The following is a 14,311-nucleotide window of genomic DNA, read 5'->3' as shown; positions in this document are numbered from 1 at the left end:
GGGTCGCAATATGGGTTTCGATAGTTGTATTTGCCGACATGTTTGGTGGGGCCTCTAGACTTTTGTCGTTGGTTGTGGAGCTTGTAGCTGCTTTAGAGGACTCTTCATGGCGGCAATGACACAAGAAGGATGTTCGTTTGCGGTAGTCTTGGTGGGCGCAAGCCCCTGCACATTTCTCGTACCATACTCGTCATCGGAGTTGGACGTGTCTACGTTTATGTGCATGGTTGATTGTTCGGCATATGGACCAACTTCGGATGCATGCAACAGTTTGTGGTGATAACCACTATATCGTGAAGTCGAAGTTGGGGGATCATGTACAACGCTTGACGATGATGACAATTGTAGTGATATTTGACGGATGTTCTCTACCTAGCTTTTGTGCGTGTATGCGCACGCGAGTTGGTACCCATGTCAAGTGGTGTCCTTTGTGTTGTCATGTTCCATGACCACAATTTTGTTGTTGTGTTTATATATTTCGCGTCCGTTCTCCACAAACTAAACATGTCGATTCTCTTCTTGGTAATAAAATGAAAGACTTTTGACTTGTAAAAACTCCGTTGTATCATGTAAAATAATGTTGTCGTGCGTTTTTTTTTTTTTTTGCTTTTTTGATGTTTTGATGTAGCTATGTGGATCAAATAAAATGTGTGGTTCATGCTTGGATGTATTCTGCATTGCTGCTTGTTTGCAATGCATAGGATGCACTGTAACGACTCTGAAAAAAACTGTTAAGTTTCGTTAATGAAACTGGGGGAGGCCCCTTTCTTTCTAAGAAAAAATACTGATGAATCAAACAATGAATTAACGAACTGAACCTATGAGCTTTTTTGGAAAAAGTTCATGAAATTGATTCTAAAAATGAATAGTCGGCCAGAACATTGTGGGTACACTTTGCACGTTCCCCGTCAATACGCCGTGAATTCACGTCCTGGCAGGTTACAGTTGTTGATAATTTGATATCGACACATACTTTGCGTGGGCGAAGCCGTTTGAAGCCGCTCGATTCGATCTGCCGACGTCGCAGCAAACACGTCGCTATACGTGGAAGCCGAGGTATTAAATTAGCCCGCCAATTGCCAAACAATCTCTGAGGATCATAAAAATCCCCAATTTCTCTCTCTCCTCCAGCCAGATCCACTCGACAAAACACCATCCATCGAATCGAATCATCGAACCCAGCCCATCCAGCAACAGCAAATCAATCAATCAATCGAGCTCGCCACGATCCCCCGACCCCGATCCACTCTTCGCCGGCCATGTCCTCCTCCACCGCCTCCTGGTCGCGCCACGGCGCCGTCCCGCCCTACTCCCCGCCGCCACCGGCACCGGCACCGATACTCGAGCCCAACGGCGACGCCGCCGACCCAGCGCTGCCCTCCTCCTCCTCCCCACCACCCCCAACCGCCACCGCGGCGGAGGCCGGCGTGGCCTTCTTCTCCCGCGCCGGCGCCAGCGCGTCCGCCGCCGCCGCCGTCGGCCGGCCGCGCGCGTGGCGGGAGGCGCTGGACGCGACGGCGTTCGCGCGCCCGGAGAGCTGCGGGGAGGCGCGGGCGCGCGCGCGCCGCAACCTCGCCTACTTCCGCGCCAACTACGCGCTGGCGGCGCTGCTGCTCGTCTTCCTCGGCCTCGTCTACCGCCCGGCCTCCATGCTCGCCTTCCTCGCCCTCTTCGTCGCCTGGCTCGCGCTCTACTTCGGCCGCGCCGGCGACCGCCTCGCCTGCCTCGGCCGCGAGGTCGACGACCGCCTCGTGCTCGCCGCCCTCGCCGCCGCCACCGTGCTCGCCGTCGCGCTCACCCGCGCGGGCCTCAACCTCCTCGTCTCCCTCGTCCTCGCCGCCGCCATCATCGGCGTGCACGCGGCCTTCCGCATGAACGTGTACCTCGACGAGACCGACGCCTTCGACGCCGCCGTCTCCTCATTCACCGGGAGCCCCTACGGCTACAGCGCGCTCCCCAGATGAGCCCTTGAAAAACTTTCCTTCTGAAGAATGCAAGTTAGAGGATCTTTCGTCTGGCTCTTCTCATCTCTTCTTGGATAATAGAAGATGTAATGCTCTCGGATTTCAACACTTGTAGTCTAAATCATCTTGTGTATAGGATTTGTTTTTTTTTCCCTTGTGGGGACTTTCGATTTGTTTCTAGTACGTACCACTTGTTGTTTATGTCAAAATTTCAAGCCGGTTGTGTTGAGCTAAAGGGAAATTTTGTAAGTTGTTGCTCCAAGGTGCAGGCAAGTGTAAATCATCCATCCATCCATCCTACTAACTAATTCTGGAAATAAAGCTTCTCAACTTCAGTGTATCTTCTATCTATTCTTACGCACGAATAGAGACTAACATTGCAGCAGGTCAACAAAGCAGATTCTTAGGGGAAGAGTTGATACCTCAAAGAGATGAAGTTGATAGGTGAGCTCAAGAGCTGGGTGTTCATCTGACGAGTACGAAAGGTAGGTTGCCGCTGTATTTTCTTACAACTTTGGAAAACAACAATATTGATTATAACGATCTAATTCTCACTTGCAAAAGTTGTAAGAACAGAAAACTGCATTCAATCATGTAGCCCTCTTGCGATTGCAATACAGTTGCTGTTTTCAAAAGAAACTATTATTCCCACAATGCTAAGAGTATGTTCTGAAGTTATAACCATGAACCAACATCCTGATGGTGTTAACCATCCTTCATATAAGAGTACACAGAAACTAGTTCATATATGATATAACCAGCCTGCCTGTAATGGCTCCAGAGTCTATTGCTCGCAAATTACATAATGCCCACTGATAAGTTAAGTGCCACTAGAGTGCAGTTAACTTAAGCCGCTGAAAGCTTGCTGTCGATGGCTTCCTTGAGCTTCCTCCCTAGAGCGTAGGCAAGGGGAGGTGGTACAGCATTCCCGATCTGCCTGTGCTTGTTCTGGATGTTGCCGGCGAAGCGGTAGCCATCAGGGAAGCCCTGCAAGCACGCATTCATGTCATGTCATGGGACTGGATCAGAGATCTTCACAAAGATGGTAACAGATTTGATTCATGGCATCATGCATTAGATTCTGATCTGACTCTGCTTGCCCTGGAGGTTCAGCCGAACGATGGACCAGGCAACTTGTGCGTACACTTGCAGATAATAACTATTAATATGATTATCTGGTTCTGATTAACTAGCCTATGGATTACTTCATTTTGGACAAGTGTCTTTGTCAAGGCAACAGGGGATGTTTATAGTGTAGTCTATGCAGCTACTTTTTTTGCTTGGGAAAAAATATCACTTTGTTCATGTTGACAGGGATATGTGCAAAGGGTGCTTTACCTGAGATCGGGCACATTCACGAACAGTGATGATCCTGTCCTGATCAGGGTGGAAGCACATGCCGACCTTGCCCATTGGCTGGGGATCTGTCACAGATGTGGGGAAGTTGCCCTCCCAGTCCAGCCTCCCATATAGGCCTTTCCACTGATTGTTCCTCTTGGCTGTGTTGGGCAAGCACCAAGGGATCAAGTCCACCAGCTGCCCTTTGGATAGCTTCACCTGCATCCACATCATGAAAATTATCACATCACATGGTTACCAAGAAAGCAGAAAACAGCAGAAAAGAATGAATAAAATGGCAGAATGCTACCTTCTCATCTGGGAGATCATGCCAGTCACACCCTGGGCGCTTTGGGATGCGCTTGCACCTGATGAGATTCAGTTCGTTCATCTCTTTGGCTATGTGGTCACTCAGTGAAGGCGTATCACCTCGAATCTTCTTCTGGAACCAGGAGACGGGTTTGCTTCCATACTGGAGCACAGAATAAAGTACATTCAGCTGATAGCCTGATACAAATCGAGAACATCGACAGAAGCAAGTAGAGGAGGGATGATGCGATATATACCTGGATTGCTAGTTTGCTGGCACCATTCTGCACCGGTGGCAGGTCTCCAATTGTATCTCTTACTGTTATTGAGCGGAAAGGAGCTCCTCTAGCTGTGCTCTTGGCAGCTGCATAGTACTTTCCGTCTGGTAGATTGATTTTCAGCTCAGGGCTAGCGAAGACGTGCATTGGCTCTGGCCAGTCAGGAAGAGTCTCCCCAGGTGCAGCAGCCCAGATGAATGCCCTTTTTCTAGACTGCGCGACACCAAAAGCACCAGCCTCCAAAATTCCGAATCGAACCTACAAACATGCGGACAAGGTTAGAACATTCGGAAGTGAAAGAATGCCATAGCACAAGGACAAACAGAGAAGAGGAAGTGTGAAGCACCTGGTATCCCATCCCCAGGAGTGATGCTATTGCCAGTCTGAAGGTCTGGCCTTTGTTGAATGAAACAAAGTTCCTAACATTCTCCAGCAGGAAAAATCTTGGGCGGAAATAGTCCGCAAAGGACAGAAATGCTAAAATCATCTCACACTGGACTTTGCTCCATGTACTTTGATTGAATCTGTTCATCCCAGAAAACCCCTAAGAAAAGATGCACAACATGTCAAGCAGCAGCGCGGAAGATTGACAAAACATCAAGCATTCCTCTGGGTGAAACAACTGACCTGGCATGGAGGGCCACCATTGATAAATTCTACTTCACCTGGCACGGGGAGATTCTTAATCTCCTCCGCTGAAAGGTTATCTGCTTGCGCAGAGGCCTCAGCAGTCGAAATGCAGTCATTACCATCACCGCATTTATCCATTATTGCTCTGCAAGGGAAATAGTTAGAAAATGAGTTAAAGGATGCAGGAATAACCGTTTAAGCCCAGAGAGCAAATGGGATTGCATACTTCAGAATGACATTGCAGTTCTCGACGAATACTGCAGCTTCTGGGTGATTTTCCTTAAATGCTTGCCCAGCAGGTTCTTCATATTCAATTGCCCATTTTGTATGTGATGCACCTGTATTGTTGGATGATCAGAAAGTATGTGGAGAGGCCAAAGTGTTATACCTAACGACATGCACATGCATCTTAAAAAAATATGCAGATAGAAATATAGTACCTGCTCGCTTCATCCCTTCAGATAATCCTCCACAGCCAGCAAAAATATCAAGAGTTGCTAGAGAGTTAGCTGATATTACTGTATCCTTCTTGTCTGCTAGAGAGTCATCATCACAAATAATATGCTTTCCTTTATCCTTTTTTGAAGTAGACGCCTTCCTTGTTAGAGTCATGGTTGGTAGCTATTCGTAGACAAGACAAGCTCGTCAACTATCTGAAGAGAGTTCTCAACAAAATAAAAGCAGAAGTAGCTGGGGCAGATCAAAAGCTGAATTTAGCTATCTGACCTGTTTGAGAGCTCCAGAATCAGGATCATATAGACGTTCGCAGTAGAAGACGTGATCAACCGCTGCTGGAAAATTCGAATTTGGAAGGTCGTCCTTAGTGGTGACCTGACATTTTCCTTCAATCCTTACCACAGGCACGCTCATTTTATATTCACTGTAGTATACCTACATCAAACAAAAAAAAAAGCATTAAAGACCAAAGGTACAAAAAAAGATTAGGTGGGATGACAGGCGTTTGACAGTATTTGTATGGAAATGATGAATATTAGACAGTGAACAACAGGACAAAGTGCAAACCTCTCTGATATCTGAACAGTAAGCTTTATCTGAAGAAATGTCTTCAGGCCTGTATAGCCTTCTTACACTGATGCGCGCTGATTCTGGATCAGCTTTCTTAGCAGCAGGAGCATTGATACTCAGCAGTTGGCATACCACGTAAGGCTTGAGCCCCACATTTCTTCCAGCCTTGTTGGCGCCTTGACCTTCCACCGGGGAGAAGAACTCAGGTCTGATATAAATAAAGTCTTGAATAGTGTATGCCACGTTCCTGAGGACAAAGGTAGTGTCTGATAGTATTTTGAATTCCTCACGGACTGCTTCTCGCTCTTCACAAGAACTGCAAGTGCCAGTTCCAGTGCCCAGTTTATTATAATGGAGGGAGAAAAATGCGCCTTTCTCAGGACAATATAAACTCTTGCAAAAATACTCCGTTGGCAAGCCTTTCTTTTTCCTCTCCTCTGCATTGTCCCTCTCTTGCTGTTCTCTGTACTCGTGGCCCCAAGGGATGTTCTGGAGATTGACAGTCACCGACTCTTTGATGTCACCTACCTCAAATTCAAAACAGTCATTAGTAAGGAATACCTCCATTTCATTTGCAGCATCGCCAAGGACGGTCTGTGAACCCTTCTCCAGAACTCTTCCATGAATCCTCTGCGTGCCATCAAGTTTCTGGTAGATATATTCGACAAAACACATGATGGCTTCGCCTGAGTCGTCTTCTACAGTGACTGCTCCACCAACACCAATCTCTAGATCTCGGACTCTAACAAATTTATATAAAGCTTCTCCAGACTCTGTTTTTCCGGCTGTTTGACCTTCACATTCAATTTCTCTACGAGTACTTGATGAGGGCTTTTTAGAACATTCTGATGGCGAGGTCCTCGAGATACGTTTCTCTTCAACTTCATCCTCCCCTTCAGCTTCATCATCTTCTGTTTCTTCTTGTTCCTCAGTTTCGTTTGGCTCACCATTCACATCTCCCTCCTTTGCGTCCTCTGGGAAATGGGTGGCATAGTAACCACCCCATATCTTGTTGATCAGCCTTGTAGTTGTCGCGCGCATCAGTTTCCTTTTCTCTACAGGGCCCATTTTTGCGCTTGGGTTCAGATTACCGCCTCTCATTGCTTTAGGTTTTTCCTTCACTGATAGCTTTGTGTGTCTTTTTTCATTCATCATTCTGGCAAGGCCTTTGATAAAGGCACTCCCTTGGATAGACTTACGTGGATAACGTGCAAAAATCTGAAGAATTATCTGTCCATGCACCACAACATATCTTTCGACAAGTGTTGCATCTGCTGAAATAAATGCAGCGTCCCCACGATCAAATTGTGCTACTTTCTTGATAACATTATCAAAAGAAAGTTTTGAAGCACGAGTTTGGTCTTCTAAAAGTTTCATGATGCTGATAGCCAGTCTTGCTGTTTTAAGGACAGTGTCACACCATGGTGCGTACTGCTCTGTTGGCTGGTGTAGTTTGTACCTGAAATATTTGAAACGTTATAACACATTCATATGTTACGTAGGAGGTTAAATAGGAAGGAATCGCAAGATCCTAGATGCATGGCAAGCAATTGAACATGTGTGCTTACAATACAAAATGAAACAGAGCTGCTGGAGTGCTTACCAAGCTACGCCAGTTCGAATAGTTATGCAGATCACTGAACCGCCAAACTCTACAAGCCATTCCTTGATTGGACTCAGATAAATTGGAATTCCGTCATCTTTCTGGCCAGATTTACTTGAGGACGAAGAAGATAACTGTTCTGCCTCAGCTGTTGAATGGAAACTACGATCATCCTCTGTCATGGAACCAGATCCAAAGATCACTATATCATTTTCTGCGCCTGGCTTCATAGGGACGAGCTCCAGCGAAACGAGCCTGGAATCTGAATTATACAGAGCCCAGTTGTTGAGTATTTTTACTGGCAGATCATGCACAGACGTACCAACTTCATGGTCAAATATTATGTGCTCATCCGTTTCTGGTGTATAAGGTTTATAGTATGCTGGCAGTGGGTAGTCATCAGCAATCTCAGCTTCACTTATCTTGATGTAGACATTCTTCTGCGAAGTTCCACGCTTGCTTCTCTCCTTGTTTGTCACCTTCCACTCTTCCGCTTCCTGCACCAGTGTCAACCTAACAGCCTCTGTTTCCTCTTCAGTCCGGGTTTCCTTGACTTTGACAGGCGAATCTTCTTCAGATAAGTCGAATTCCTTCTCTCTGAAATTAGAGCAGGCAGCTGCTCTCTTTGGTCTCTTCCGGACAATGGCCTGACCATTTTCACCGGTACTGTGGTGCTCTTCAGTTAAACTGTCAAGTTCAGTCTCCGACATGTCATCCACTTCTCTCTTACGAGGCTTTGCTCTGCGCCTCTTTGTTCCTGACAGCCACAAAAATGCTGGTCACGTTGGAAGAACCGAACACAATGCAAGCATGTAAAGATGAAGCACATAGTTGAGAGTATTAAACAAAGTAGAGAAAAAGGGCAAATAACACAGTTTCCCAACTGGACCAAGGCAATACCAAGTTTTGATACTTTTAATTATCAATATGGCCATGGATTCTGCACTGAGCCGAAGACGCGAGCATGTGTAAGTGCTATGTCTAATTAAATCAAGATGTGGGTTATGTAGGGATCTTAGTAGACATATATATGGTTACTCCTAATAGCTTAAGCTTTTTTAAAAAACACACACCAAAATGAGTGTAATTTTATGTTAGAAAAACTTTAAGATGATGCAGAACTTATAACAGAAAAAAGAAAACAAAGAAATGAAAACCAGAAAACACCATTAGGCTAGCCAAAGCACCTAAGTAAACTGGAAAACCAAAAGAAAATATTACAAGCAAACCAAACATTGCTATCTTTGTGGAAAATGATAAATGACTGATGGTTGCAAATGCGCGGGAAAAAATGTCTTGCATAAAGAAAAACCTAGACATGCAGGGCATGATCGACTCTTGTCGGCAAGCGAGTGCGCAGCCAGCCCACCCGGGTTCGATTGCCCCATGCGCGGTAATTTCGCTGCAGGAGCGAATAAACCGCGAAAGTCTCATCCTACCTAACAACGTATAGCCAAGGGAGGGATCATTCCCCCGTTGGTCAACGTTTTTTGATCGACTCTTGTCTTTTTTAGTAAGAAACATAATATGATGCGCCACATGGAGGCCATGCCTCAAACCGCGGGTGGACTGAACATGCACTCATGCAACTATTCTACGGAACGGCACTCGGTTCTCAAGTTATCTCACACATCCTATACAACTTTGGTTACTAATTATTGAACTACTTTATGATGTGATTTAACGGTTACAATTATTTACGGTGATATCATCTATACTTTCCTCCAGCTGGAAATTGATGTTTAGATACTCATTCTTTTATATTCTACCCCATGTAACTAAGTTTTAGCCAAGCTTCACCAATTCATGGTAGCAAAACTAGTTCTAGTTTATACTCCCTGTACAAAATGGCCTTGAAAATATATTGCTGAATGTTCATCTAAATGACCGAGATGACAAATGTATCAGTAAATAACAATGTTGTCCAAATTCCTAGCCACACATACATATATAAGAAACGAATACCATCTGACCATGTGGTAGAGGCCATCTGACCATGTGGTTTGACAATATCAAACTTACAAAAGAAAGAATACCATCTGACCATGTGGTTTGACAATATGGAGAAGTGTAATATTGCAAAAACCAAAGCATTTTCATTAATAAGTTGATTTCTAAAACAAAAATTGCAAGGGGAATATATACCTGCAGAAGTATCAGCAGAACGTGGAAGTTTCGTCATTAATCCCCTGTAAAGTTCAGAATCGAGTAGATATGTCAAGTAGAAGTTCAGGTCTATGTAGAAATCAAACTGCAATAACGGTAGTTTAAAAATTACATCAGAACATACAATTCAGTACTAACACATTGCCTAACAATCAGGACCTACACCATGGATGGACATAGAACGGTGAACTTGGACAAAACTAGTTCAATTCAGTTGATAGCAACTATTGAAGATCCACATGATGCACAACAACGACCCAGATGACATAACAATGAGTGCGATTGAGATGAAAAAAAAATGTGGCAGATGAAAAATATCTATCACATGCAATTATGCGAGAGCGCATTCTGCGCAACTAGCCAAGCAAAACAAATTCGTTCATGATCTCTACTTTGTGACGACGACAACAACGTGCCTACGCTAGAGCATACAAAGCCAGTAAGCAGCAGTGCTACGGTGCAACTACCATCATCAACAAGGAGACCATCACATAATTAACAGCAAAGGCAACAACTACAACACCATGAGTTTAGCGGTTACATCACAAAATTAATAAGTTCATCAACACAACGCCAAACGAGAACCTCAGCTCATGGACACATGGAAGAATGAACTTGGGCAAAACTAATGCACTCTGGCCGATTTAGATCAACCATTGAAGAGACAAATGATGTACACGCATAGGGGGTAATGAAATCTCCGGATGACAGCAACAACCAGTATTGTAAAGAGCAAAATAGTAGCAATTTAAGATCAGTTTATCCTACTAAAAACTAAGAAAACATTTTTGCATGATTCAAATGGTCAAATGAAAAAATATTTCTTAACTATTCCTCTTGTACTAACAAGAGTAGACATGCAAAATTTATGTTTTTTTGCTGAAGGGAAAACCGTTCTAGTTGTTTCTGAATAGCTTCCTTCAAAAGGATTTCCACTTGCTCAGTGAATGTCTTGCTACAAAATAGAATTTCTTCGAATTGAGGTTTAGTATCTTTTATGTGTGAGCTCATGATGTAAAGAAAAAGTTAAGACAAAAAGATTCATCAGATCTACTCTACGAAGACAACAACAGCGCCACTAGAGAAAACAAAGCGACTTAATAACAGTGCTACCCTGCAACAACCATGACACCAGCGCCTAAGTAGCAAAGGCAGAAACAATCCAGTTACTATAGTTTGTCAGCGTCAGATGAAGGACACCATTACCTTGCCGGCGCAATCCACGGATTACACCGTAAGCAGGTGGCAGATCCACCGCCGAAATCGAGCCTCCTGCACAACAAAACCATGGAATAGGTGAGCAGAGATGCATCTTATCAAATGATCCGGGCGACAGTGGTTCTATGTTACTTACATTTCATGACATCATCTGACTGAGAACGAAGTTATTTCTCACTCAAAATAGCCACACCCTTATTTTTTAATTTAAAGTGGATCAAATTAGGTGATGTATTTTATATACTAATTAAATATGAGATAAAGTACTAAATATACTTAAAACAATGTATTACTTCACAGGATCGATAACATAATATTTTTTTACTGGGAATCAAAATCTTAGATGAAATTAATTAAATGTTATTTGGTTTTCTTGATTTCTTTACTATATTCAGTATAATTGTTATACTTATGACATGTTTTTTATATGGGAAACTACGTCCTCGATATAGATAAATGATATACTAGTCAGCAACAATCCAGTCACTAGTTCGTCACGTCCGATGAAGGACACCATTACCTTGCCGGGGTGCAATCCACAGACTACCGCAGCGAAAGTAGGTGGCAGATCCAGCACCGGAATCGAGCCTTCTGCACAGCAAAACCATGGAATAGGTGATCAGAGATGCATCTTATCAAATGATCCGTGCGACAGTGCTTCTATGTTACTTAGATTTGATGACATCATCTGACTGAAAACGAAGTTAGTTCTCACTGAGAAATAGCCACACCCTTATTTTTCAATTTAAAGTGGATCAAATTAGATAATGTATTTTATGTACTAATTAAATATAAGATAAAGTACTAAATATACTTAAAACAATGTATTACTTCGCAGGATCGATAACATAATATTTGTTTTACTGGGAATCGAAATCTTAGATGAATCTAATTAAAGGTTATTTGGTTTTTCTTTATTTCTTTACTATATTCAGTATAATTGTTATACTTATGACATGTTTTTTATGGGAAACTATGTCCTCGATATAGATAAATGATATACTAGTCAGTAACAATCCAGTCACTAGTTCGCCAGCGTTCGATGAAGGACACCATTACCTTAACGGCCGGGGTGCAATCCACAGACTACACCGAAAGAAGGTGGCAGATCCAGCACCGAAATCGAGCCTACTGCACAGCAAAACCATGGAATAGATTATTGTCAGAGATATGCATCTTATCAAATGAGAAATGAAAGCCAAATCGGCAGAAATGGAGAAACAACGCGAATCTAACTAGGAACTAGCGAAGCGACCAGAAATCGAACATAGAACCACTGTCGCTCTGATCCTCGGCAAACTACTAGCCTGCAACCCGCGCGCGGGCAGCTAGCGGCGATTATCCATGATCCGTTCATACAAGCCGATGGCCCCAACGAAGATCTCGGGAAGCTGTACACAGGGAGCACGCAAAGAAGCTAGAAACGAGATGGACATGGGGAACCCGGCGCGAGGCGAGCCGCCGCAGAACGCGACGGCGCCCCTTGCCTGGCCGGAACGCGCTCTCCCAAAAACAGCATGACCAAGTGACCAACCCAGCCCCGGCCGGCTAAACTCCTATACCCACCATGGCTGCCAATTCCTCGACCAAAACCCTCGGGAAAAAATTGGGGCGAGATCGCGTGGCATAGGACGAGAGTCCAGTCCAGATCCTCGCTGCTCCCCGACCAGATCATCGGAGCAACCAAGCCAGGTACAACGGAAGCGCAAAGATCTTGCACCCGCATGTGCCCAGGGCAAACGAAATGAGAAGGCGACCGTGCAACCAGCGGGCACGGCTCCTCAAAAGCAACATCTTGCGAAACCACTGCCTGTCCAGCCGCCGATCATCCACGATCCGTCCATACAGGGCAAAGATCTCCGAAGCTAGCCGCACACACGCAAGCAAACAAGATGGACGTACATGGGTAACCCGGCGCGAGGCGAGCCGCCGCAGAACGCGACGGCCGGCGCCCCTGGCCGGGACGCGCTCTCCCGAAAACACCATGGCCTAGTGACCAACCCCCGCTAAGCTCCTATACCCACCGTGGCTGCCAAATCCTCGACCAAAACCCTCGGGAAAAATTGGGGCGAGATCGCGTGGTGTAGGACGACTGGACGAGAGTCCAGTCCAGATCTTCGCTGGTCCCCGACCAGATCATCGAAGCAACCAAGCCAGGGACACAACGGCCGGAAGCCGCAAAGATCTTGCACCCGCATGAGCGCAGAGCAAACGAAATGAGAAGGTGACCGTGCAACCAGCGGGCACGGCCCCTCAAAATTAACATCTAGCAAAACCACGCACTGCCTGCGCGGCCGCCGAGATGATCCATGATCGATCCATCTATTGATCTAGCTATACAGGCCAAGATCTCCGAAGCTAGCCGCACACACGCACGCACGCAAACAGGATAGAAAAACCACGTGGGGAGCCCGGCGCGAGGAGAGGCGAGCCTCCGCAGAACGCGACGACGCCCCTGGTCGCGGTGAGCTCCCCGGAAAAACACGGTCGTCGGCGAGGCGACCAACGCAACCTAGCTACTACACCCGGCCACCATGGCAGCGAGATCCACGTACGTACGTAACCAAAAAGGCAACAAAAACTCTCGGAAAAAATTGGGATAAATCTGACGGCGTCGAGGGAGCTCAGATCCTCGCTCCCCGCCGCCGATCCGATCGATCATCCAAGAAACCCGAAGCTAACCCCCGGAGCCCAAAAACCAGCGCAAAAATCCAAATCTATCACCCAAAGAAACCACAGAAGCAAGCAAGCGACCCGAGCAGGCCAAGAAAGGACAAGATCCCGACGTGATTACCGAGGCTGGCCGGCGAGAGCTGCCCTCAGGCCGGCGAGCGACGAGATGAGGAAGGCGTGCGGGGAGGAGGGAGGCGGCGCGGCTCGTAGGCTCGCAGGTATGAGAAAGCGGAGAGGAGTGAGGGGAGAGAGGAGAGCGGGTGGGGGTATAAATGGGGCGGCTGTGGTCGGGAGGGGGTCGAGACAAGGAAAGAGAGCGTGTGGCCAGCGCGCGGGGTTTGTCTTTTTGCGACCGGTTCCTTGGGCGGGAGGCGAAATCCTAGGTGGGCCGGGCTGGGCCGGGCCGGGGTTGGTGCCGATAAAATGTGGTAAACAAAGACTTAGGGTTTGTAATTTTGAACGGCAACGATAACGTCTGGGAGAAGATGGACGGCGGAACAGGCATCTCGGGAAATATGACTGGTGGCACAACCTCTGAACACCGAAAAACCTCATTTTACAGTGAACGGTACCTACAGCAGTGATGTCATCCGTGATGTCACTCATGTGTTAACTTAGTCAACTCACAAAATTATGAAACCAAACTGAAACTTAACTAAAACACGATATTTTTGTGAAACATATCGAAATAACGTCAGCGGTGATGTCAGCAGTTTCACTTTTTGTCAAAATATTTCACAATGTTTTTCAGCGGTGAAGTCAGCAATTTCACTTTTTGTCAAAATATTTCACAATGCTTTTCATGTATCAATTTAGTTTCACAAAAGTTTCACTTGTGTTTCAATCTCGAATGGTAGATATAGCTTAGGTCCTGTAGGTGAAGTTGCCTTTTAAAAACGTTGGGTTCAGGTTCGCCCTTCTGGTTCACTGACCAATGAATTTAGCAGCACAAACGTAAACACAGAAAAAAAAAACATGATACTCGGAGATGTTTTGTATCGATGAAAACATTTTTCCATGCGATGGTAAACCGATTCTGCCATAAGCTAAAATGACAGATGTAAAACACAGGTTGCTTGTAATCAAACATCACCTAACCCAAATGC

General features: G+C 45.6%; 2 protein-coding genes across 2 annotated transcripts; one reads left to right on the top strand and one right to left on the bottom strand.

Annotated features, from left to right (window-relative positions):
* The first annotated feature begins 1,242 nt into the window (after window positions 1-1,242).
* LOC124700836 (PRA1 family protein E-like) lies at window positions 1,243-2,304 on the top strand. The gene has a single exon (XM_047232904.1). The coding sequence runs from the start codon at window positions 1,260-1,262 to the stop codon at window positions 1,962-1,964; it is 705 nt and encodes a 234-aa protein (XP_047088860.1). The 5' UTR covers window positions 1,243-1,259; the 3' UTR covers window positions 1,965-2,304.
* Window positions 2,305-2,621: 317 nt separating this feature from the next.
* On the bottom strand, window positions 2,622-7,858 carry LOC124697696 (DNA (cytosine-5)-methyltransferase 1A-like). The gene is made up of 11 exons (XM_047230243.1): window positions 7,149-7,858; window positions 5,543-7,004; window positions 5,246-5,410; window positions 4,960-5,140; window positions 4,746-4,857; window positions 4,517-4,664; window positions 4,236-4,433; window positions 3,869-4,147; window positions 3,613-3,774; window positions 3,303-3,521; window positions 2,622-2,951 (listed from the first exon to the last, which is right to left on the bottom strand). Exons 1-11 carry the CDS (start codon window positions 7,856-7,858, stop codon window positions 2,811-2,813), a joined length of 3,777 nt encoding a protein of 1,258 aa, XP_047086199.1. The 3' UTR covers window positions 2,622-2,810.
* Between the last annotated feature and the right edge of the window lie 6,453 nt (window positions 7,859-14,311).

This window comes from Lolium rigidum, chromosome 3, assembly GCF_022539505.1.
Source record: "Lolium rigidum isolate FL_2022 chromosome 3, APGP_CSIRO_Lrig_0.1, whole genome shotgun sequence".
Taxonomy (NCBI): Eukaryota; Viridiplantae; Streptophyta; class Magnoliopsida; order Poales; family Poaceae; genus Lolium; species Lolium rigidum.
The sequence above is the reverse complement of the archived record's forward strand: the minus strand, read 5'-3'. Positions and strand labels throughout refer to the sequence as shown.